The sequence below is a fragment of the Canis lupus genome, chromosome 34 (assembly GCF_003254725.2).
Source record: "Canis lupus dingo isolate Sandy chromosome 34, ASM325472v2, whole genome shotgun sequence".
In the NCBI taxonomy this organism is placed as follows: Eukaryota; Metazoa; Chordata; class Mammalia; order Carnivora; family Canidae; genus Canis; species Canis lupus.
This window is the reverse complement of record NC_064276.1, coordinates 17,858,925-17,883,014: the sequence shown is the minus strand read 5'-3', so window position 1 is coordinate 17,883,014 and position 24,090 is coordinate 17,858,925. Positions and strand designations below refer to the sequence as shown.

The following is a 24,090-nucleotide window of genomic DNA, read 5'->3' as shown; positions in this document are numbered from 1 at the left end:
CTTGTCCTCCACTTGCCGGCCAGCCTGCAGACTGGGGGGTGAAGCCGGAGCCGCCACGTTAAAGCAGCGAGTGTGAGCCTGTGTTAAGGTTGGCAGAAGAGAGAAGGCTGGAGAGAGGCTCGTGGAAGGTGCCCCGTGCTGCCGCGTTTCCATTAACCACTGTCATTCAGCATGTGTCCTTCCCGGCCCAAGCACGTTCAACCAGCACAGATGTCCCGCGGGGTCCGAGGCTTATGGCAATGGGACAGTCATTAGTATAAACAAAGGCCTCCAGGCAGGAGCACAGATGCAGACACCCTCCTGTGTCCTGAGCAAGTAAGGGCCGCACGTCTGACCACTTGCTCTGTATCCCCTGCTAAATCCCGAGTGCTCCCGGGGGCCACGGCCTTAACTAGGGCTCCACACTGAGGAGGCTGCAGTGAGGACCGGAGGACCCTGCCCTTCCCAAACAGTCATGATAAATAGGGAAATAAAAATGTAAACCACCACATCAACATTACCCGGGAACTTCCTCGGTAGAGACGGCAGAGCTGATCAAATGCTTGGATTTGCTGTGGATCCAGAACGGGTTCTGAGGCTGCCTGGAAATCAGAAACGACAAGGTGAACACCACCCGCAGGCAGCCTCTGAACTTGGCCAACACTGAAATAGAACACGGTCTCCTTCATGCCTTTCAGAGGAAATCCATCTACCAGCAGTTACTGAGAGAGACCTTACTGAACATTAATTAGAAATGGGCACCTTCTGAAGTCCCTTGGGGCCAGGTTGACCTGTTTATGGACCTTCCCCACTGTGGCTTAAGTTTTCTTACTTACAAGATCCCTCAGGGCTTCTGGACCCCCTTTTGCCTTTACCGTGCAGAAGAGTTTAGCTCCGTCCAGGCCTGCATTCCCGTATCTATTACTGAAGATGGTGGGCAAAGATGCCCCTTCTTTGTGGCGGTTGGGGAGGGTGTATTTTAACACAAAATCATGTCCTTTTCCCTGTCTCATTATAAAGCTGGTGGCCACCTAGAGGGTTGCAAAGCTAGTCTACTGCTTTTTGGAAGAGGTGAAGTCTAACATTTCTATACTTGTCTTGCTTTGTTCCACCTGTTACTGTGGCAGACATGCTGATACTGTGGTTCTGTTCTACTCTTGGCGGATCTGGTCCAACACTCTAACCTAGAGAAAAGAAACGGACCCTGGGGGAGGCAGCGTAGGCTTCAGAACACCAGTTCTGACACTAACTTGCTATGTGACCTTAGGTAAGACACTTTTCCGAGCTTCGACTTCCTCATTCATTAGAGAAGATAATGCTTCCCCTATGGGGTCACTGAAAATTAAATTAGATGAGATACATATTTAGAATGTCTTTAAAGTGCCTGGCACCTGGCGAGGGCTGAGTATATGCTAGTTTTTATTATTACAATTTCAAGATACCCTTAAATGTTGATTTCAGGTGTTTTTATGCTTATATGTAAGACTAGTGAGAAGAGATCTTAAAAAAAAAAGAGAGAGATCTTTGTTCTGTATTTATTATAAAGCTCTCGGCGTGAGTAATAGCATTACTAAATACACACTGAGTGTATCTGCAAAGGAGGATTTCAGGGGTGACTGGTCTGGGTGCTGAGAGGGTGCCACTCTATAAGGAAGGTATGGTCATGTCCATTTTTGCCCCCTAAGAAAAGATCCTGAACTTTAAAAAAAAAAAAAAGAAAAGAAAAGAAAAGAAAGCACTACACAAAGGTTCTGAAAAGTAATCTGTCTTCCAGGAAGGCTTTACTTCTTTTCCTGAGTTTTTACTATCCTTAGGGGAAAAAACGTACCAAGAGCTCAGAGAGAACGGAAACAAGCACTACCCTTGAAATCATCACACTAGCCTAGTGGGGAGCTACTTCACCACTTCACCTCCTAACGGGGCAGAAAGGGTCTCCTTTCAGGTCCAGGAGACAGCTATCAGAAAGGAGGCTCGTATCTCATGGTCTCTGGAGCTCCACTAACCTGGGTAATGCCTCAGTTCTCCTGGACGCCCTCAGTGATGTGGGAACGGCCAAGGACAAGATGGCTCAGGGGAAATCCTGAGGGGGCGGTACGATCCAAAACAGCTAGAAAAGTGAAGAGTGGACCCACAGAGGTGCTGCTTTTCATTCCATTCCATGTCTCTGGGTCTGCCAGACACATGGAGAGATCATTCTCTAACCTGAGAATGTTTAAACTTGCCCTGACACTTTTTGAAAAACACTTTTATTCTGTAATTTGGTAGGAAAAACGATTCTTGGAGATTAAGTGTGTAGAGTATCACACTTACGACAGATACTAAAAGACACAGGGCAGATCCAAGCTCTAGATGATCTGAAAGTCTGAGAAACACCCAGCTCAAACAAAGCAAAACAAAAAAATATAATTACCTTTGAGAGACTTAACAAAAAACATGGTCCTGCTAGCTGATTTCCCAAATCCCTTTAGTATTACTGGCATAAACTGGGCAGCAGGGCAGGTTAGGGAAAAGGGTGATACTTGTCTTTCATTGGCCATTCGAAACCTCAGCTGTGGGGCTTGCCATTACAACAGTCCATACGAAAGGGACCAGTCACCCCAAGGTCTGCTCTGCTTATTCCCTGGTTCCTTTGTGATAAGGTTTAACAAAGAAGGTCCAAACAGAAAAAAGTCAGTAGCAGTCTCGGTAAGGTGTTGGAGGATGGGGATTATGGTGAAGGGCAAGGCAGGTTAATTCAACAGAAGGTTTAAATGCCAAGTTAGCATATGATAAAGCAGCAAGAGCCAAAAAAGGTCTCTCCTTATAGAGGTACTTTTATAAAACAGACCGTGGCCTTAAAGGGACATTAGAAGAAAAAAAAATGTCGTGAAATCTCATGAAATATACTACTATACTTCTTACAAAAATGTGGATAGTACAGGCCACTTAATGGTGATCCACTGAAGAAATTCCCATCACACCTTGCTGAGAAAAGCTGTACTGGACACAAACCTGTTACTAATTGTATTTTCTTTTTTGTTTTCATCACTAGGGAGCTCAGGGCTAAATGGTTAGCTACACAGAACTAGCAACTGCTTAGGACCTGGTGGCAAACATCTTTGTATGCAATTATAACCCAGTTTTATATTATTATTATTATTTGGACATAAAGTTTTCTTCACTTATTTATTTCATCCTACTGGATTGTATTTTGGAAGCCAACTCAACTCATTTTGGAAAGTGAAGGTCAGGTCATCAAGAGAAAATGCCAGTGCTAAAAACAGAATCACGCTTTCACCCCCAGGAAACACTATGTGGCAGATGAGTCTATTCTAGGCAGAGAATAAACAGCTCTCACCCCTGGGAGTTTGCTCGCTGATGCTTAAGTGCAGACTCAAATGATGGTCCAACTTGTGTTCTCTGATCCAGTACTTCTCAGATTTTAATGAGCATAAGAATCACTGGGAGAACTTGTTAAAATGCAGAGTCTGGTTAGCAGGTCTGGGGTGGGGTCTGAGGTGCTGGGTTTGTAACATGCTCCCAGGCAATGCTGAGAATGCTAGTCCGCGGGCCACCCTTTGAGCAGCCAGGTGCTAATCTTTTTTTTTTTTTTTTTTTTTTAATTTATTTTTAATGACTGAAAGAAATCTAAAACTGCAGCTTCTGGAAGAACTACTTATTCTTGCCAGTCTTGTACCTCTCCTCGAACTTGACCTTGGCCTCTCGTCGGGCCTTGCATTTAAGAGCAGGGTCTCTGAAAACATCCTTGTTGACGACAGTTTTGTCCAAAGGGATATCCACAGAGTACCTTGTGGGCATGAGGTGATTGTAGTTATAAACTTTCACAAAAGACTTGATCTTTGACCTCTTGGCGATTTTCTTCTTGCCCATGGCAGCTGTCACTTTTCGGGGATAGCGGTCAATTCCAGCCACCAAAGCATGGCTGTAGGGACGGTCTGAGGTGCCATCATCAATGACATAATGACCACTTTGCGTCCGGAGTAGCGTCCGGCCAGGACCAGCACCACCTTCCCAGGTTTCATGAACTTGCCCATCTCGACACCAGCCACTCGAGCCTCGCCAGGTGCTAATCTGTATTGCTAGAACAGCTCAGGATGGCCAGAGACTTCTGTCCTGAGTCCTGTGGTAACATTGTATTTTACCTCTTACTAATTCAACTGTACCAAATCAACCACTCCATTAGCATTTCTTTTTTTCCTAAGGCACCTACAGATTAGGGATGTTCGTTTTCAACACTTACTAGGTTCACATGCATCTTGGATATATGATAAGAAAATTTAATAAGGATATTTCTGCCATATGGTTTGTTTTGAATCTTATGGAATTGCAAAGTACTACACCCATTTTACTAAATTAGGGAGTAAGATTGTGTAAATTGAGAGTCCCAGACAGGGCCTTGACCTTATAAACCCTAGTCCCCCTCTGCTAAGAGAACAAATAGGTAAGCACAGAGACACACACACAGACCTATAATTTCCAACAACATGGTCTGTCCAGAGATGTATGTAGACATGGCTTGTCGGGGTCTTACTCTTCCTTTAGGCCCTTCAACTCCTCAGAAATGCCACAAAAAGGGGTTTCCAATGACAGCATCCTTCAGATATTGACAAATATGGCTGTTCCATGGGTGTGAAGTAACTGAGGATTACAGGTCCTATAGTACCGTGCAAGCCATCATCCTGGGCAACCAGACTCAACTAAGGAGCAGCTGCTGGAGCTGCCCTGGAATCCTCTGGAAGCAAAATCACCGTAGGTTGGAGATGCCCTATTCTTGGTGGGGCCATACTGTCTCTGTGGTAAAGACAAGTCATTTGAGGCAAAACGGATGAGCTATTTGTAGACATGCCTAGGACCTAGTAGATGATCGCCTGTCTTAAAATCCTTTCTGGAATAAGACCGTATTTTTAAAAAAGAAGTATACAGAAAATGACTAATAAATCACTGAGGCAGGGGTTTCTGTATGCTATTTCCATGGTTCTACAGGCTCAAAAAATGGGGTGGGGAGATAATGAGGGGAGGGAGAGGCTTCTGCAAGTCAGCTTGTGCACAGGAGACCTGTTTAGCTGGTTTGTATCCTGCCCATGCAGGCTTCCCGCCCTATCTCCCCTAGGCCTCATGAGGTAAGATCCAGCTCTCTGGTTTAACATACATCTCTGGAGTCCCTACTATTATCAGGCCTGGGGTACAAAGATGAACAAGAGTTGTTTAATGTCCCAGGATCTGTGGGACATTAAAATCCCACAAAAAGATTTCACCTTCTTGAGTGCTGATAAGCAAAGCTTGAGAGGTTACTGAGATATGTAATAACTCTACTGCTTATTTGCCAGGGTAGGCCTTGTTTGCAATATGCTATCACACCATCTACATAAACCATCACAATATCCCTGATACTACCACATTTCTGAGCCTAGATTACACTCTTGCATATGAGACATGGAAGCCTCGGCTCTGGCACACTCTCCAGAATGCCTTCCCTGTGCACCCCAGTCCTGTTAACAGAGCAGCTTCCCCAGGGCCCGTGCTAGCCATTAGGGTGCATCCACTACAGTGGAATCCTCTGTGCATCTGTCTCCTCCGTTATATTCCCCATGCTCTACAGCCAACAAATGTTCAAAAATCAGTTGCAGAAGAATCACTTATTTTGGGGTGACTTGGAACTGTCCATTTTAGGTGTCTGAGCAGGCAAGCCACTTGGCTCTCCTGGCCCAGCGTGAAGTCACTGGCATTCATTCGTCTCCCTATTTTTAAGACTTGGACTTGTAAAGATTGTGATTTCTGGTGTGTTTGTCTTATATTTTGGTGAAATATCAATTTCATTTTATTTAATTCCCTTTAGGGAGAGGATTATTTTTAAATTGTCAAAAACATAAGTGCCACCTCTTTTAAGAAGATAGGAAAACTTACCAAGCAAGTGGGACTTGTAGTTAAAAGCCTCTTTCTACTGTTGCCCCAATACTTCCTAGCACAGACTCTGCCATCCGGCGTGACCTTGGCCTGTGGAAGGGAGGCCAGGCCTGCTCCCCAAGGGCCTGGGACACCTTCACACTAAAGCTGTCTGCCTAAGCCCAAACCTGGCATCGCCAGTTACTAGATTACATTCATAGGCAAGTTAGCTATTGTCTATGAGCTAGTTGGGTTTTTTGATAAGAGCTGTGCCCAGAAAGTGGCTGAGATTAGAAAGGTAATGCCTACAGCACATGGTAAAGGGCCAGGATGCTATAGGTCCTCATTTGGTGGTGTTTGCTGGAGGGGGCACAGGAGGTGGGGCGGGGGGGACGCTGTGGGCACCACATACACAGCCAGCCTGCATGCAACACCGGTCATGCATACCTAGTCCTCAACGCAGCTGCTGAAAGGGATAGGAAGGAGACCTCCCAGAGCAGTGAGGTCCACACTGGCACCCGCAGCAATGGAAGGGATGCTGAAGAGAGAGAATGGGGAATGGGGGAAGCTTCAAGAGAACCAGAGCTCCCCAGGGACAGGGCCTCCATCTCTCTTGCTCTCCGGCAGCCAGTGCTGCACCTGGCACAGAGCATGTGTGAAATACTTAATCAGATCTCAACTGGAGGCCGGGAGGGTTAGAGCAAGCAAGCAGATTTTCTCCCTGCTACAAGTTCACCAGAGCTTTCGCAAGCCCTCTAGACGCAGGAAGAATACGGGGCGCTCGCTCAGACTGACCCAGACCCCATCTGGATTCTGCAACAACTAGCTGAGGGGCTCTGGCCAACTTATATCGCTTCTCTCTGTTTCTGTCTTTCTCTGTAAACTCTACAGAACTATTGTGAGCTGGGACCTGGCGCCTATTTGATGTGTAGTAAGTGGCAGTGAAGACTGCCACTGGGTCATCTAGACTCCTTAGAGACGCGCCCCAGAAGAGAGAACAGTGGGCTGCACTCAGGAAGCCTGAGCTCTGACCCCAGCATAGCTCCCCACATCACCTGGGCAGGTCGCAGCACTCTCCCAAGTCTACGTTCTCATCTATGAAATGGCAGCGGCAGCGCCACCACGGGCCACTCTCGGCCACTCGGCAAAGACTTCCATGAGATAACTGGCATTTAGGGCATGAAGCTTTCAAGAAAGTAACATTTACTGAAGTTACTCGTTGCTTTTATTGTGCGATCGCATGCAAAGTAGGGCAACCAACTCCTGGCACTAGAGACTGCGTCACAAGGACCCTGACAGCCCTCGAGAGAAAGAAGAGCCAGGCTGAGATGCTGTACAGAGAGTTGCCAAATCAGTGTCAGGCACAAAATACAAGTGGGAGCAACGAGGTTTGAAGGCAATCGCAGGGGAGCAAACCAGAAACAAGGGGCGGCCGTCCCAGGTTCCCAGGCCAGCTGGGCCACCAGCAGAGACCCGAAGACAGGGACTTTCCGGCTGGAAGAGAAGGGGAAACACTGGATGCTGTCGGCCAGAGCACACTGTTTCCTTCCCATGAAGTCTGGTGATAAAGGCTGAACATCCGAGGGATAAACAGTGACAGCCCGGTGACCCTGTAGCCCGCAGCGTGAAAGGAACGCTGGTGGAAAACCAGGTCCTGATGCCAGAGGGGAGCTCCGGGGAGAGGGGCGCGAGCTACCTGGAGCGCCAGCACAGTCTCGGGCGCGCACAGGTGGCGGAAGGCGAGGGCTGGAAGTAAGAAAACCACCCAGGCTTTCGGGATCCACAGACTGAAAGCACAGCACGCTTTGCTACAGGGAAACCACTGTGACCCACTGCTGCCCGAGATGGGGTTCCCAGGAACAGGGACAACGATAATGCTGGGGATCCTGGATATGGAGGCTCCCACACCGGGCAGGGAGACAGGGCAGTCACGGCATCTCTCCAATAATGAGGTCCTGAAATAGAACCCCAACCTTTCTTTCCCTAATCATCTGCCCACACTAGCACATGAGCAGGCCAAACCGAGTTTGCCAGAGATGTGGGACACTTCCTATCATTCTGCAACATAATTACTGGTCTCCCCTGCTCCAGGAGCCTTCTGCGGGCATTTCCGCAACCTGCCCAGGGACACAGAGCTGGAGGTGGAGCAGGATGAGGAGAAGGAGAACCCATTTACCCCCTTTCTCCCTGTCTGCCACTGGCCTCACTTTTCAATCTTTCTGTCTGTTCCAGGCCTCAGACTTCTGCCATGCCACCACCTAAGCTGTCTCCAACTAGACATCCTTAGTATTTTGCCTAAAATGAAACCCTGGCTTCAGACATAAGAGTGAAGTGACACTTCCCTCCTCCCTGCAAGCAGAAAACACGTTTCTTAAAATTCCCATCCATGGAGGCACCCGGGTGGCTCAGTGGCTGAGCATCTGTCTTGGGCTCAGGGTGTGATCTGGGGGTCCTGGGACTGCTACAAGTCTCCCTGCAGGGAGCCTGCTTCTCCCTCTGCCTGTGTCTCTGCCTCTCTGTGTCTCTCACGAATAAATAAATAAAATCTTAAAAAAAAAAAAGCAAAACCACATTTTGCAGTTGCCTATATTTTTACAAGTCATTTTTTAGGCATAATGAGACTATTAGTTTTTGCCACCACAGGTCTTCCCCAGGTGGTCGCCTTTCAAAGCAGACTAGGCAGGGAGTAGCCAAGCATGGAGATGTAGAATATACAGGTATCAGAGACTTTAAACCCATCTGGGGACAATTATTTTTGTGAGGGAGCAAGATGGGTAGACAAGCCAAACAAAAATTATTGTGTTCCTTTACTTAGTGACACCGCGTGATGTGCTAACATTCTGGATGGTTCCAGCAAGGATCCTGGTGGGGCACTTGGGTACATGCACTCTCATCACACTGAGTAGTTCAGATGGTCTGTGGGAAGTCCATAACACCTTATACATCCATACCACACTGCGTTTGTCACCAGCGTGGGACCGTGGGCTATAGGATTAGATCTAACATCAGGAGCCACTGTGGGTCTTATAAGCTGTATTTTAACATCTCTGAACCTCAGTTTTCTCCTGTGTCAATTAGACACAGTAAAGGCTAATGCACACATTGGGTTAATGTGTGCATTAAACATGAAAGTAACTAGAATAAAGCCAGAGACCACTTTAATCCCCTTACAAGAGCCTCATGAGGTAGGGTATGCAGATATTTTCTCTGTTGTATGGATGAGATAAACTAATATCAAGGGTAGCAACACAACTAAATAGTGTCACTAGTTAGTGTCAGTGCCAAGTTCAGAATTTCTTCTGAGAAGGCAGAAAATGTGCACGAGCACCTAGTGTATGCACAAAACTATCTTCACATGGGATCACTGTTTGCTCTGTGTGAGGTCTCTCACTGAAGAACTTACCTGTTTTTTTAATTTTTAATTCCAGTATAGTAGCATACAGTGTTGTGCTAGTTTCAGGTGTACAACATAGTGATTCAGCAATTCTGTACATTATTCAGCGCTCATCATGATAACTGTATTCTTTAATCCACTTTACCTATTTTACCTATCCCCCACCCATAACCCCTCTGGTAACCATCAATTTCTCTGTATCTAAAAGTTTGGTTTTTTTGTCTCTTTTTTTTCTTTGTTCATTTGTTTTGTTTCTTAAATTTCACATATGAATGAAATATGATATTTGCCCTTCTCTCACTTATTTCACTTAGCATTATACCCTCTAAATCCATCCATGTTGCAAATGGTAATATTTCATTGTTTTTTTATGGCTAAATAATATTACTTACACACACACACACACACACACACACATCTTCTTTATCCATTCATCTATCAGCAGATACCTGGGTTGCTTCCATAATTTGGCTATTGTAAATAATACTGTAGCAAACAGAGGGGTGCATATATCTTTCTGAATTAGTGTTTTCATATTCTTTGGGTAAATACCCAATAATGGAATTACTAAATCCTATGGTAGTTTTATTTTTAACTTTTTGAGGAACCTCCATGCTGTTTTCCACAGTGGCTACACCACTTTGCATTCTTACCCATAGTGCACAAGGGTTCCTTTCTCTCTACATCCTCACCAACACCTGTTGACTCTTGAGTTTTTTATTTTAGCCTTCTAACAGGTGTGAGGTGATATCTGATTGTGGTTTTGATTTGCATTTCCCTGATGATGACTGATATGGAGCACCTTTTCATGTCTGTTGGCCATGTGTATGTTGTCTTTGTAGAAATATCTGTCCATATGTTCTGCCCTTTTTTAAATTGAATTATTTGTTTTTTTGGTGTTGAGTTGTATACATTTTTAATATATTTTGGATGCTAACCCTTTATCTGATATGTCACTTGCAAATATCTTCCCCCATTCTGTAGGTTGTCTTTTAGTTTTATTATTTCTTTTGCTGTGCAGAAGCTTTTTATTTTGATGTCATCCCAATGGCTTATTTTTGCTTTTGTTTTACTTCCCTGAGGAGACATATCTAGGAAAATGTTGCTACAGCCAGTGTCAGAGAAATTACTGCCTGTGCTCTCTTCTAGGATTTTTATGGTTTCAGGTCTCACATTTAGGTTTTAATCCATTTTGAATTTGTTTTTGTATATAGTGAAAGACATGCTGCTGTCCGGTTTTCCTAACATAATTTGTTGAGGAGATTGTGTTTTCCCTGTTGCATATTCTTGCCTCTTTTGTCAAAGATTAGCTGACCATTTAATCATAGGTTTATTTCTGGGCTCTATTTTGCTCCACTGATCCTTGTATCTCTTTTTGTGCCAGTACTATACTATTTGATGACTACAGCTTTGTAGTATATCTTGAAATCTAGGTTGTGATACCTCCAGTTTTGTTCTTTTTTAAGATTGCTTTGGCTGTTGGGGGTCTTTTGTGGTTCCAGTTTTCTAAGAACATAGCTTTTGTCCTTAACATTGTCAGCTCTCACTGGGCTTCTTCAATAAAAAATACATTTTTAAGCATGACACTACTCATCATAGCTCATTTCATCAGCTGTTCTCTCTCCAGAGCCTTCCAGTGACACTTCACAGGCCTGATGGGAGGAGTTTTTTAACTAGAAAGCAGAATCATGAAGAATCTTAGAAAGAGATCAGAGGCCATCTGTGTTCCAGGAGCATGGCATAGGCACCTTGCCCCCCCAGCTAGTCCTACTCTGCTCCTGACAAAACCTTCTGTGTCCCTAAAAAGTGACTTTCTATCTGGTTTCCTCCAGACTAAAGCCAGGGCAAGGCACGTGAAAGAAACCTCTGGAACTAGACTGCCCAAGTCAGGTCTGGGTTCCACCGCCACTCAGAATGATCTTGGGCACAGCATTGTACCCCAGGACCTTAGTAGCTTGAACTATAAAATAAGAATAACAGAAGGAAGGCCCTCCGAGGGATTTTGTGATGACTGAATAAGGGAACACACACAGTGCTCGCAACAGGGGCTGGACAGCAGCGCTTGCTCACTCAGTAACTGAGCTGCTGCAGGAATGGTGGTTGTTAGTCCTTTCACATCTTAGCCTACTTAATCCAACATGTTCTTCCATGAAGTCACTGTGTTTCTTTTAATTATGGAATTAAAGGTCTTGGTATTGTTGTGGTCTTTTTAAAAAGATTTATTTATTTATTTATTTAGTTAGTTAGTTAGTTAGTTAGTTAGTTAATTTTTCATGAGATACACAGAGAGAGGCAGAGACATAGGCAGAGGAAGAAGCAGGTTCCCTGCCAGGACCCTGGGATCGTGCCCTGAGCTGAAGGCAGATGCTCAACTGCTGAGCCACCCAGGCGTCCCCAGAATGTGGTTTAAACTTTAAATAACTAATATCGTTTCTGGATCAAATGCATTAAAACCTGCCTATTATCTTGACAAGAATTATTATTATAAAAGGTTGATCATCAACTGCCTTATGGGCATGGGAAACTCAAATCTCAAATACAATAAAAAATGACTGATGGATGTTGCTGGCCTCAGTGTACTGCAACATTAGAAAAAGAAAAAAAAATGGTAGTCCTGGGAAATAAAATGGATGACAACTGGCTTGGGACCCTCACCCCTTTCCTCCTTGGAGGGAACTGTCCTGGGCAAACTTAGGTTTCTGCATTGTAGTGTATTGTGGTCTTTTTTGTCAGGAAAGGAAATCTAAAAAAATCTGGTCTGATTTATTTTTCTAAGAAGTAGAGTTACAAAGAAAGCTTCTTTGTAACTTCTTAGTGGGGTGGCATCTTTCTATTGCTAGTCAGGAATCCTCCTTTGTCTTATCATTGACCTTATTAAAAAAAATAAAAACAGGGAAAGCATTCATTTCATATATGTAATTAAGTCTTGCTACCCTTTGATTATCTAACAGTTGCCTACTTGAAAACAAAGTCCAACAATTATCTTGATGGATGCCACTGTGGGCTTGCAATTCTGACAAGGAGCTCTTCTGAGGGTAGGGTCCTCAATGACTTTCTAGCCAGGACTGCTGAAACATTTTCAGTTTGAGTACTCCTATCCATCTTAACTGTACAGACCTAAAAATAAGAGGAATATAGAATCACATGGAAAAGCAAGTTTAGGGCAGCCTGGGTGGCTCAGCAGTTTAGCGCCACCTTCAGCCCACGGTGTGATCCTGGAGACCCAGGATCAAGTCCCACGTCGGGCTCCCTGCATGGAGCCTGCTTCTGCGTGTGTCTGTGCCCCTCTCTCTCTCTCTCTCTCTCTCCCTCTCTCTCTCCCCGTGCCTCTCATAAATAAATAAAATCTTAAAAAAAAAATTCCCCTCAAACTACAGAGACTTCCAAATCTTGCTATTATAAATTAATGGTACTGAACTGGACTAGCTCTCCCATAACAACATAAAATCAGCCAAACTATATATAAGCTGTTGTTTTCTAACTTTGGACAAAAGGAAGAATGGGACTGTAATACTCAGTAGAAGGGAAACATTCAAAGTGAGTCCCATCATTTCCCTGGAATTCTATCTGGAGACATTTTCTGGAATGTGGCACAGGGAAGTAGAACCCAAGTAGAATGGCAGTCTTGCTGAACTGAGGAATTAGAAACAGGGGTTTGGGGGCTGGGCCATGGGTAAATCTGAAGAGGAGGAAGCTGAGTTGAAAATCTACATAGGAATTTCCTTAAATTTGAGGCCTAATACTCAGCCACACATATGTGGGCAAGACTCCAGAAGTCTGTCAGAGAACAGGTGCTAGGGAGCTTTGAGTTAAAGGGAGATTCTAGATGTTGCAAACTGCTGGGAATACTGGGGTAGCCCAGGTGGCTCAGTGATTTAGCACTTCAGCTCAGGGTATGATCCTGGAGACCCGGGATCAAGTCCCACTTCAGGCTCCCTTCATGGAGCCTGCTTCTCCCTCTGGCTGTGTCTCTGCCCGCCGCCGCCGCCCCCCCCCCCCGATCTCTCATGAATAAATAAATAAAATCTTAAAAAAAAAAAAAGACATGGGAATACTAATCAGCTAGAGTACAAAGACCCTGAGTATCCAATGAGGGTGAGACTACCAATGAGACTACTAAAAACCTATATATTAGGAGCAGGGCATCCTAGACCTGCCTGAACACAGCTTAAAAGTAAGCCTCTAAAATACGTAACTGATTTAACAGTAAATTAATAGCTTGCCAGAACAAAATTCAGAAGTCTCTAAAGGAAAACAACAAAATCCAGATGCTCAATAACACAGCATCCACAATGCCTACCACACAATCAAAAGTTTCTAGATACGTGGAGTAGGAAAATATGACTTATAACCAGGAAAGAGGAACAGATAAAAACAGACTCAGAGATGACAGAGATATCGGGTTAGCAGACAAGGAATTTAAAATATCTAATTTAATATGTTTAAAGATTTAAAGGATGGACCTAATAAACGAATACATGAGGGAGCCCTAGTAGAAAAATGGAAACTATAAAAAGTACTAAATGATGAAAGGTTTGTAAATGAACCTATAGCACTGCAAAGTTCCTATATTTTATGTTAGGAGTAAAATATTAACTCTAATTAGATTGTGGTAAGATGTGTTCTGTAATCCCTATAGTTGCCACTAAAATAATAAAGCAAATAGATACAGCTAAAAAAGCAATAGAAGAATCAAAATCAGTATTAAAACAATGTTTGAATAACCCCAGAGAAGGCAGAGAAGAAGTAAGAGAGGAGAATACAGGTAAGTTTAAGAAGAAAAAGAAAAAAAAAAAAAAGGCAGACAAGTCCAATTGTTACATTAAATTTAAATATATTAAACCCTTCAGTTGAAAAGCAAAGACTGTCAGATTGGAGTAAAAGAGCAAGACTCAATTATATACTGTTTTCAAGAGATGCACTTTAGTACAAAAACAAAAATAAATTGACAGTTAAAGGATGGAAAAAAAGACATATAATCAAAACATTAAGCATAAGAGAGCTTGAATGGCTATATGTGGAGATGACAGGTTTTGATACAAGGAATATTATTAGAGATTAGGAGGAACTAAAGGAGACGCACAAAGCAAAAATCACATTTGGAGGTCTTTAACATACTTTCTCAGTAGTTAATAAGATATCTAGACCAAAAAAGTCAATAAGCATACACAAGATCTGAATAACACTAATAAATGCCTTCACTTGATATTTATAGGAATTACACCCAACAACTGCAGATTATACTTTGCTTCAAGTGCACATTGATGGAATGTATGCTTGCCCATAAAAAAAAGTCTCATTGACTTTCCAAAGAATTATATCATACAGGTATGCTCTCTGACCACAACAGAGTTAAATTATAAATTCTTAATAAGATATCCAAAGAAGCCTCAAATATTTAGAAACTTAAAAATATATGTATAAATAAGCAATAAGTGAAAGAAGAAATCACAAAGTAAATTAGAAAATATTTCAAGATGAAATGATAATGAAAATACATTAGCAAAATCTGTGGGATGCAGCTAAAGTAGTACTTAGAAATTTATAGCTTAAAATTTTTGTATTAGGTAACAAGAAAGGCATAATATTAATGATCTAAGTTTCTACCTGAGGAAGCTAGGAAAAAAAGAAAAGCAAATTAAACTCTAAGTAGAAGGAAGACAAAAATAACTAAATGGAAGTTGTAGAAATGACAAGTATAATATTTGATATGAAAAATTCAATAAATGATTTTACTAGACTTGATAATGTGGAAGAAAAGATCAGTGAGTCTGAAGATAGGTCAACAGAAACTATTCAATTTGAAGCATGAGGAAATAAGGTAAAAATAATGAAGGAAGTGTCAGTGATCTGTGGAACATGAAACTAACATATATGTAATTAAAAGTTAAGAAAAAGATATTGGGGCAGAAAAGATATTTGAAGAAACATCAGCCAAATGTTTTCTAAACTAATGAAAATCAAAAACATGCATATCCCAGAAGCTTAAGGAACACCAAGAAAGAAGGCAAAGAAAACCATACCTAGCCATATCACTGCGGAAAACAAAGGATAAAATGAAATATTGGAAGGCAGCCAGAGGGAAAAAAGAATGCATTAGAAATATACATGATGTTATCATTGGCTTCCCTGGAAAAAAGGTCCAGAGGTAGAGATCTGCACACCAGAACTTACTGGTGGGTGCTTGGGATGGAAATCTATGGGGAAGTAAAGGAAGCAGAACTGGGCAGAGGGAGAAGTTAAACTGTGATGCAATCACCACAGAGGTCCCCAGTCATCCAAAGAGCTCTGGGGCTCAGATGGCCTTGAAGAACTGTCCTGCATTAATACAAGGTGTTCTGACCTTTATAACTCTTCAATTACTAGGCAACTAGTCATCAGATGCAGGCTGCTCTCAGGAAGAGGCTGTCAGCTTCGGACGAGGACAGATCTCTTTAGCTGAGGACAATTCCTAGAGAAGGATGAGCTGAAACTTATCAGTTGCTAAAACTCCTAGCACCTGAGGGCATGAATGCTTCTCACTCTCCTGAAAAATGGGAGAAGAGAGTGCCACTGCATCCATGACATAAGAAAATAATGGTAAGAATTACTACTGATGACTTATTAAAAACATGCAAACCATAAGACAGTGGAACAGCATCTAAAATGAGCCGAAAGAGGGATGCCTGGGTGGCTCAATGGTTGAGCATCTGCCTTCAGCTCAGGGCATGATCCTAGAATCTGGGATCGGGTCCCACACTGGGCTCCCTGCATGGAGCCTGCTTCTCCCTCTGCCTGTGTCTCTGCCTCTCTCTCTCTCTCATGAATAAATAAATTAAATCTTAATCTTAAAAAAGGTTAATCTTTTAAATCTTAAAAAAAATGGCCAAAAGAAAAAAAAGATACATTGTGATCATCATGAACAATTTACAAGTGTGACAATCAATAAAAACTTCTCAAGGGGGAAATCCTTATAGATCCTTTGTAGAATGAACTTGCACTTGGCTCAGGAGGTTGTTGGGTCCCGCAGTGTCTATCCAGGGCTGTCCAGGACTACTCGGCCTGTGAGTGAACTATACCAGCCACTTACAGCACACAGGCCTCTGCATACTCTTGTCAGCAAGTTTCATGGCAACCACTGTAGTCCTTACCAAGTATTTCTGAGAGGACAGTGTAAACTGTAAGGAATCAATGTCCTGGGTACACATAAAGCTTTCTTCCTAGGAACCCAGGTGAGTATGAAGACAAAAACCGAGGCAATGCAAATGTGGGTTTCACTGAAACATTACAGTAACCATTTACATATTTTCTGGTTTCAATAAACTATCCTGTTTTACAAGAAGGTTTCATTCAACATTCCTCCTCTCCAAAAGCTTTAAGCTATTATTGAATTCTGCTCAGATATGTTTTCCCTTTTTTCTGAATAACTCTCAGTTATTCATTTTTGTCCTTTTCTGCTGTGTGCATATTGAAAGTTGCCTCAAAGCAGAGGAGCCAGGTGAGGTATAACACACTTAAGAAAAACAACAAATAACAAGTTAGAAAGTTAGATCAGACACCAAAAACAGTAGTAGAAGGTAGTGTATGCCAAATGCCAAATGAAGAATGGGCAAGAACTGCTACAAGAATTCAGAGCAGGGATCCCTGGGTGGCGCAGCGGTTTAGTGCCTGCCTTTGGCCCAGGGCGCGATCCTGGAGACCCGGGATCGAATCCCACGTCAGGCTCTCGGTGCATGGAGCCTGTTTCTCCCTCTGCCTATGTCTCTGCCTCTCTCTCTCTCTCTCTCTGCGTGTGACTATCATAAATAAATAAAAATTAAAAAAAAATTCAGAGCAAGAGGTGATCGGCTCAATGACATTTAAATTCACAATTACAAACTGCAAGCAGCCTCCCTGCGACTTCCCTACTCTATTCACTGTGCCATAATGCCATATGCTTATTTCCTATCTTCACCCCTCTCTTCCCACCTTCAGTATTTCTCATCCCCCTCCACATTGTCAACTGATCCCACTGACTTCTACTTCCTCAGTGAACTAGAACACAAGGGTGATGAGAACCTCCAAGAGCACTCACCACCACACCTACTGAACTGTGTGCCCATGCACAGGGGCCTCATTATTCCTGGGACACACTGGGCATTCTCCTGCTTCAAGCCCTCTGTATTTGCTATTCTTTCTCTCCGGAATGCTCATTCCCCTCATGTTCCCATGGGCTGCACCTTCACATTTTTTTAGACAGAAAATATTACCTACCAACCTTCCATGACCCTCTGTAAAAAACAGCAATCTCCCTTTTTATCTCCCTCATAATGCTTTTCTTCCATAGCCTTATCAAAATCTGAGATACCAGGGAAATCTGAGTGGCTCAACTGATTAAGTGTCTGACTCCCGATTTCAGATCAGGTCATGATCCTGATCAGGGTCGTGAGATTGAGCCCTAGGTCAGGCTCTGAGCTCAGCAGAGAGTCTCCTTGTGATTCTCCCCCACTCTCTCCGCCCTGACTTCCCTGACTTGTGTGCTTGCTAAAATAAATAAATGAATCTTTAAAAAATCTGAGATACTGTATCTTCATTTGTTTAATATCTACTCCTGCCACCAGGATGGGAGCTGTGTGAAGGCAGAGACTGGTTTTGTTCCTACAGGATCCCCTGTACTTAGACCCATGCCTGCTACATAGTAAGTGTCCAATACATACTTTTTAAATGAATTTAAGTAGAATTTGAACTAGAGGCTAAAAACAAGGCATCACAAAGGCAGATGTATGGACATGGGATTGGTTATTTTTAGGAAACGAGAAATTTCCATTGGTTAATGAAGAAAAAAGGTAAGTGCGGGCTGGTGATGCATCTAAAGCCTACACTGTCAATCTAAACCAATTTAGACTTCACTTTGTTAGTGACAGGGTGCCACTCAAGTTTTCCAAGCATTAGAAGAGGTGAAGAGTGAACTAGAGTCCCAGAAGAGGGAGCCCGTGGGGTCGGTAAAGACTTTTGGAACAGTGGAGGTTCACACGGACTGGGGAATGACAATACTGTTGAGGCAAACAGGAAGCATAGAGGGCTTCTTGGAGCTAAGTGAAATGCAGAGAGAGGACACTGGGATTAGAGAATTTCTTCCTTCCAATGACTGAAAAGGCATTTCTGTATAGTTTTATTTTCTTTTATTATGCTGTGAAGTTGCCAGAGGCAGATATGGACTGCCCCATTCAGTACCATAAAAAGGTAATCTTAGCTTAGTCAATAAATGAAAAAGCTCAGCAACTTAACCATGTAAAGACGACTCTCTCCTTTTACGAATATGCTATATCTGGAATAATATCTGGAATAATATCTACCATTAGCAGATATTTCACACAAAACAGGGAGCTATAACTTATTTATGGCACAAGAGAAAAAAAACCAGTGTAAATGACAATTAGAATGCCCTTATGATAGGTACAGAAAACAACAAAACACAAAAGACCCAAGGGAGTGGCTTTTGTTAGAGAGAAGAGATGGCACCAAGCACCAGCTCACATTTCATCTTCATCTTTTCCTTTCCTTCTACTTTAATGAAAGACTTCTCACTGGGTCTTGTGCATACTCAATTCCATGTTCTGATACAATATGAAAGGAGTGTGAGCTTTCAGGAATGGCACATTAATTGATTTGGAAAGTAATCCAGACGGAAAAGCTCTACTCTGCAGTAACAGTATACCAGCCACTCGAGAACAACACATACATTAGAGCAGCTCAAACTTTGCAAAGCTCTACTGTTTGGATTCTATGACCTTTACAAATAGGTCATCATTCAGCACAGTGCAATTAAGAATGGCCTACTGAGTTGATTTAATGCAAAAATAATAGGCTGCTAGTTGCCCTGTCACACATACTGAAGAGGAAAAAAGACCCCTGCCATGTATATTGTAGGAAATGCCTAAGAACTTCATCAGGGCGGGATGCCTGGGTGCCTCAGCAGTTGAGCATCTGCCTTTGGCTTAGGGCATGATCCCAGAGTTCTGGGATCGAGTCTCACATCGGGCTCTCTGCATGGAGCCTGCTTCTCCCTCTGCCTGTGTCTCTGCCTTCTCTCTGTCTCTTATGAATAAATAAATAAAATAATAAAATCTTAAAAAAAATAACTTCATCAGGGAACGCTGTTGGAAGGGAAAGACCCATTTCTAGCTTGATCAATACTTTAAACTTCAGCTATCAACAAACATGTTCATTGAGTCAACCCTGCAGAATGGCTGCTTAAAAAGCTAATGTGCTTTTGGTTTCATTTAGAGAAACTAGAATAAAGAAAGTGATGATCTCACTCTGCTCTAAAATGACCTTCCCTGAAGTACTGTGGTGGAAGCAGAAGAGATGTGGTATGATAGAGTAGAGGTGAGTGAGGAAGAGAACTATGAATATTCTGTCTGGACAGGAAGGAGAAGACTAGGGGCTAGGGATTCATGACCTCAACTACCTAAAGCCTGCTCCATAAAAAAAAAAAAAAAAAAAAAAAAGAATTAGATAGCTTTTTGATGATTTCCAGAGGAAGGGCCAGTATCAATGGGTGGAGAGGTATCAACCAGAATAAGAAAGAACTTTCAAAGATGGAACATCCTGCCTCACAAGGTGTTTTTCACTCAACGGCAGACATTGCTTGTTAGAAATGCATGAGGAGACAGATCAACTCCTACTAACATGGCAGTAGGAGATGTTCTGATGGCCTTTTCACCCCGAGGATGTATGTATGTGTGTGTGTGTGTGCGCGCGCGCGTGTGTGTGTATGTGTATCTCCTAAAAACCTAACTTTTATAGACCTTGGAAATGGTCCTAAGGGCAAACTATAAATGAAGAAATAACTATTTTTTAAAAATCAATATAAATTCAGTAAGAAAGGCAAGCATGTGGTTTCTGAACCAAGACTGTTCCTTGCTCCCAACCCAGCTTAGTGAAGTAGAGACTCCACTCCAGACTGCTGTAGCCAAGAACACCAAGCTTCTCTTCCAAACTCCTAAAGAGCTTTCTTCTCAAAAGAAGCAGAACTTTAGCATTTCGCATCTTGCTTCTAGCTACATGTTGCTGAGGCTAAGTCCTAGGCAGGCATAGTCAAGAAGTGGTGGGGGCTCCCTTCTTCTACCCAAACTCCACTCGTGGAATATTGGCTGTATCCTGGGTTCTGTCCACTGAAAATAGTGGCTAATCACCCCTGCTCCAGTTTGTGAGGCAATGGTTTCATCACAGGGAGGCAAGCCAAGAGGATCTCAGGGTGTTCCCCCTTCCAACAAGCATTTAAATCTTAAATAGGCAAGTCATTCAGAGGGAAGCTTGCCACTGTACCTACAACCAGTAACAGAGTCCTGGTTCAATCGCTTCTCGGCCTTTTGGCTAAGATCAAGTGCAGAGTCCTGGTTCACAGAGTATTCCTTGCGGGAGAAGCAGACAGTAAAAGAGATAGGTCCTAATCTCTTTTCAAAGGAAATGACTTCACTTGCAACTGAGGGTGGAGAAGTTTGAACCTAAGAGTATTCTTAAGAAGAGTGAAGGTTGTGGTGAAAGGCAACTGGGAGATTAATGGATTTAATGTAGATACAACCTACATCAGGCCAACTACTTGGTAGAAGAGAACTAGGGAAAATGATAGCTGGTGAGAGCCCTAATAAGGAAGTTAAGACAAATATTGAAAACAGACCTCAGAAACTATTCTTTCAAGGAGTCACAATTTTACTGGATCAGTGTATAGAGCAATTTATGTACCCAAGCATTGTTGAAAACAATGGAGCAATCAGTAGAGTTTAACAGCTGGTTTGGCCAGGGAAAAAGAGAAAGGGAACCCTACTAACACCACTGCCATCCCAGGGTGTCTGTGGGCAAACCCACATCTATACCTCCTAAGAAGCAATATCAGAATTTTAACACTTGGGAATAGGTAGGGGGACAAGACTTCATTAAAGTAACCCAGGCATGGGGCAGCCTGGGGGGCTCAGCGGTTTAGCTGCCTTCAGTCCAGGGCATGATCCTGGAGACTCGGGATCGAGTCCCACGTTGGGCTTCCTACATGGAACCTGCTTCTCCCTCTGCCTGTGTCTCTGCCTCTCTCTCTCTCTCTCTCTCTCTCTCTCTCTCTCTCTGTCTCTCATGAGTAAATAAACAAAATCTTAAAAAAAAATAAAGTAACCCAGCCAGTCGCTAGAAATAATTATAATATCTTGGGCTGCAGCAGTCTAGAATGGAGTAGAGTGGAGCAAATAAGAATAACTCTAGGAGTGAAGGATCAATGCACAGACTTGCTACATTACCTAAAATGCCCAGTTTCTAACCAAAAATTACAAGGCATGTGAAGATGGAAAGTATGATCACATAGCGGAGGTGTGTGTGTGTGGGGGGAGCAGACAACACAATTTGCCTGAGTAACCAGATGTTAGATTTAACATAAAGACTTTAAAACCAATCATAATAAATACACTTTATCTGCAAATCCCTCCCCCCCCGAACCACAATAACAGCAACAGAATCCCCCCCCCACACACACACAGGAAATGGGTGAAATGTAGGAAAGCATATTTTTAGTAAGAGTAAGGGAAGGTATAACAGTGATGTCGCACCAAGACAGAATATCAATAAATTTTTTTTTTTTTTTTTTTTTTTTTACCAAAAAGGATCGCTTGGAAATTCTAGAGTTGAAAAATATAATAACTAAAATAAATTCAGGAGAGAGTCTCAACAGTAGATCTGAACTGGCAGAAGAGATAGTTAATGGACTTGAAGAGAAATCAATAAGTATGCAACCTGAACAGGGGGAAAAAAAGAGTGAAGAAAACTGAACTTAGAAATGCAGGATAACATCAGTTCAACAACAAATACATAATGGGAGTAACAAAACGAGAGGAGAAAGAATGGAGAAGAAAAAATACCTGAAGAAATTATGGCTGAAGAATTACAAATTTACTGAAAAACAGTAACCTACCCAGGAAGCTCAACAAACTCCAAGCAGGATAAGAGCCCAGAGATCCACAAATATCTCAAAGAAAACATGCTACAAGTCAAAGACTTGGATAAATCTTAAAAAGCAGCAAGAGAAAAATGACTAGTTACTTATAAGGGAACCCCAATAAGATTAATAACTGAATTCTCAGCAAAAGCAACAGAAGCAACTTATAAGGGAACTCCAATAAGATTAATAACTGAATTCTCAGCAGAAGCAACACACAGTGGGATAGCATATTCAAAATGTTCCAAGAAAAAACTTGCCAATCAATAACCTTATAGCCAACAAAACTATTGTTCAAAAATGAAGATGAATGAAACACTTCCCCAAGTAAACAAAAAATGAAAGAAGTTCTTGTAACAGGTCACTTTATAAGAAGTACTAATGTGGGGCAGCCCAGGTGGCTCAGCGGTTTAGTGCTGCCTTCGGCCCAGGGCCTGATCCTGGAGACCCGGAATCGAGTCCTGAGTCAGGCTCCCTACATGGAGCCTGCGTCTCCCTCTGCCTGTGTCTCTGCCTCTCTCTCTCTCTCATGAATAAATAAATAAAATCTTTAAAAAAAAATACTAATGTGAGTTGATCTGTCACTGTTCACAGTCACTAGTAGAAAGCAACTCAAATCTACATAAGAAAAACCAAAAGAGAACTGGTAAAAAGAACTGGAAGGCAACTGTAAAATACTATGTATATAATGTAATGTTGGCATAATGCAGAAATGCAATATATGTGTAACATATTTGCATGAAGGAGGTGGGTAGGGACAAAGCTTTATTGGGCTAAGAAAGTGGTTATAGATAGTAAAGCAATAATTATCACAATATATTGTTAGGTTTGTAATCTTAATAGGCATACTACGTATAAGAGTATCACAAAATGTGGGAAAAATTAACAGAGCTAAATAGGAGTAACATTTCTTGGGATGTCTGGGTGGCACAGGGGTTGAACATCTGCCTTCGGCTCAGGTCATGATCCTGGGGTCCGGGATTGAGTTCTGCATCAGGCTCCTTGCAGGGACCCTGCTTCTCCTTCTGCTGTGTCTCTGCTCCTCTCTCTGCCTCTCATGAATAAATAAGTAAAATCTTAAAAAAAAAAAAAAAAAAAGGAGTAACATTTCTATATGTAACTTGAATTAAGCTAGTTTTAAATCAGAAGGTGAATCTGAAAAGTTAAGATGTATAGGCAAAACCCTAGAGCACCACTAAAACAAAAAACAATAACCAGAAAAATATCCTCAAAAACATTTAAAGATGCTACCAAAGAAGATATACAGATGGCAAATAAGCATATGAAAAAAACTCCACATCGAATGTCATTCAAGACACCACTATTGGAATGACTAAAATCCAAAAATCAGATAACACCAAATGCTGACAACAAAGATGTAGGACAAGAGGAACTCAAATTCACTGTGTGGAAATGCAAAAATAGTACAGCCACTTTGGAAGATAGTTTGGCAGCTTCTCAGAAAACTGAACATTCTTACTATACAGTCTGGCAGTTGCTCCCTGGTATTCACCCAAATGAGCTGAAAACTTATGTGCAGGGTTTTGTGTGGTCAGTAAAGCTTTACTGACAACTGGTAAAACCTGGAAGCAACCAAGATGTCCTTTAGTAGGTGAATGGATGAACAACAAACTGGTACATCCAGACAATGGCATATTATTCGAAGCTAAAAAGGAATGAGATATCAAGCCATAAGAGGACATGGAGGAACCTTAAGTGGGAATCACTGAGTAAGAGAAACCAATCTACAAAGGCTACATACTGTCCAACTACATCACATTCTGGAAAAGGCAAAACTGGAGACAGTAAAAGATTAGCAGTTGCCAGTTGACAGGGAAGGATGAATAAGTGAAGCATGGGATTTCTAGGGTAGTGTAATGATTCTGCATGATAT

At 42.4% G+C, this 24,090-nt stretch overlaps 1 protein-coding gene and 1 pseudogene across 1 annotated transcript in view; both read right to left on the bottom strand.

Moving 5' to 3' along the window:
• VPS8 (VPS8 subunit of CORVET complex) overlaps positions 1 to 24,090 on the bottom strand; it is a 268,885-nt gene that overhangs the window by 2,820 nt on the left and 241,975 nt on the right. The window contains 1 exon segment of the mRNA XM_025451499.3: positions 501 to 581. Coding sequence (XP_025307284.3) covers positions 501 to 581 — 81 coding nt within the window.
• On the bottom strand, positions 3,558 to 4,059 carry LOC112662857 (60S ribosomal protein L27-like; annotated as a pseudogene).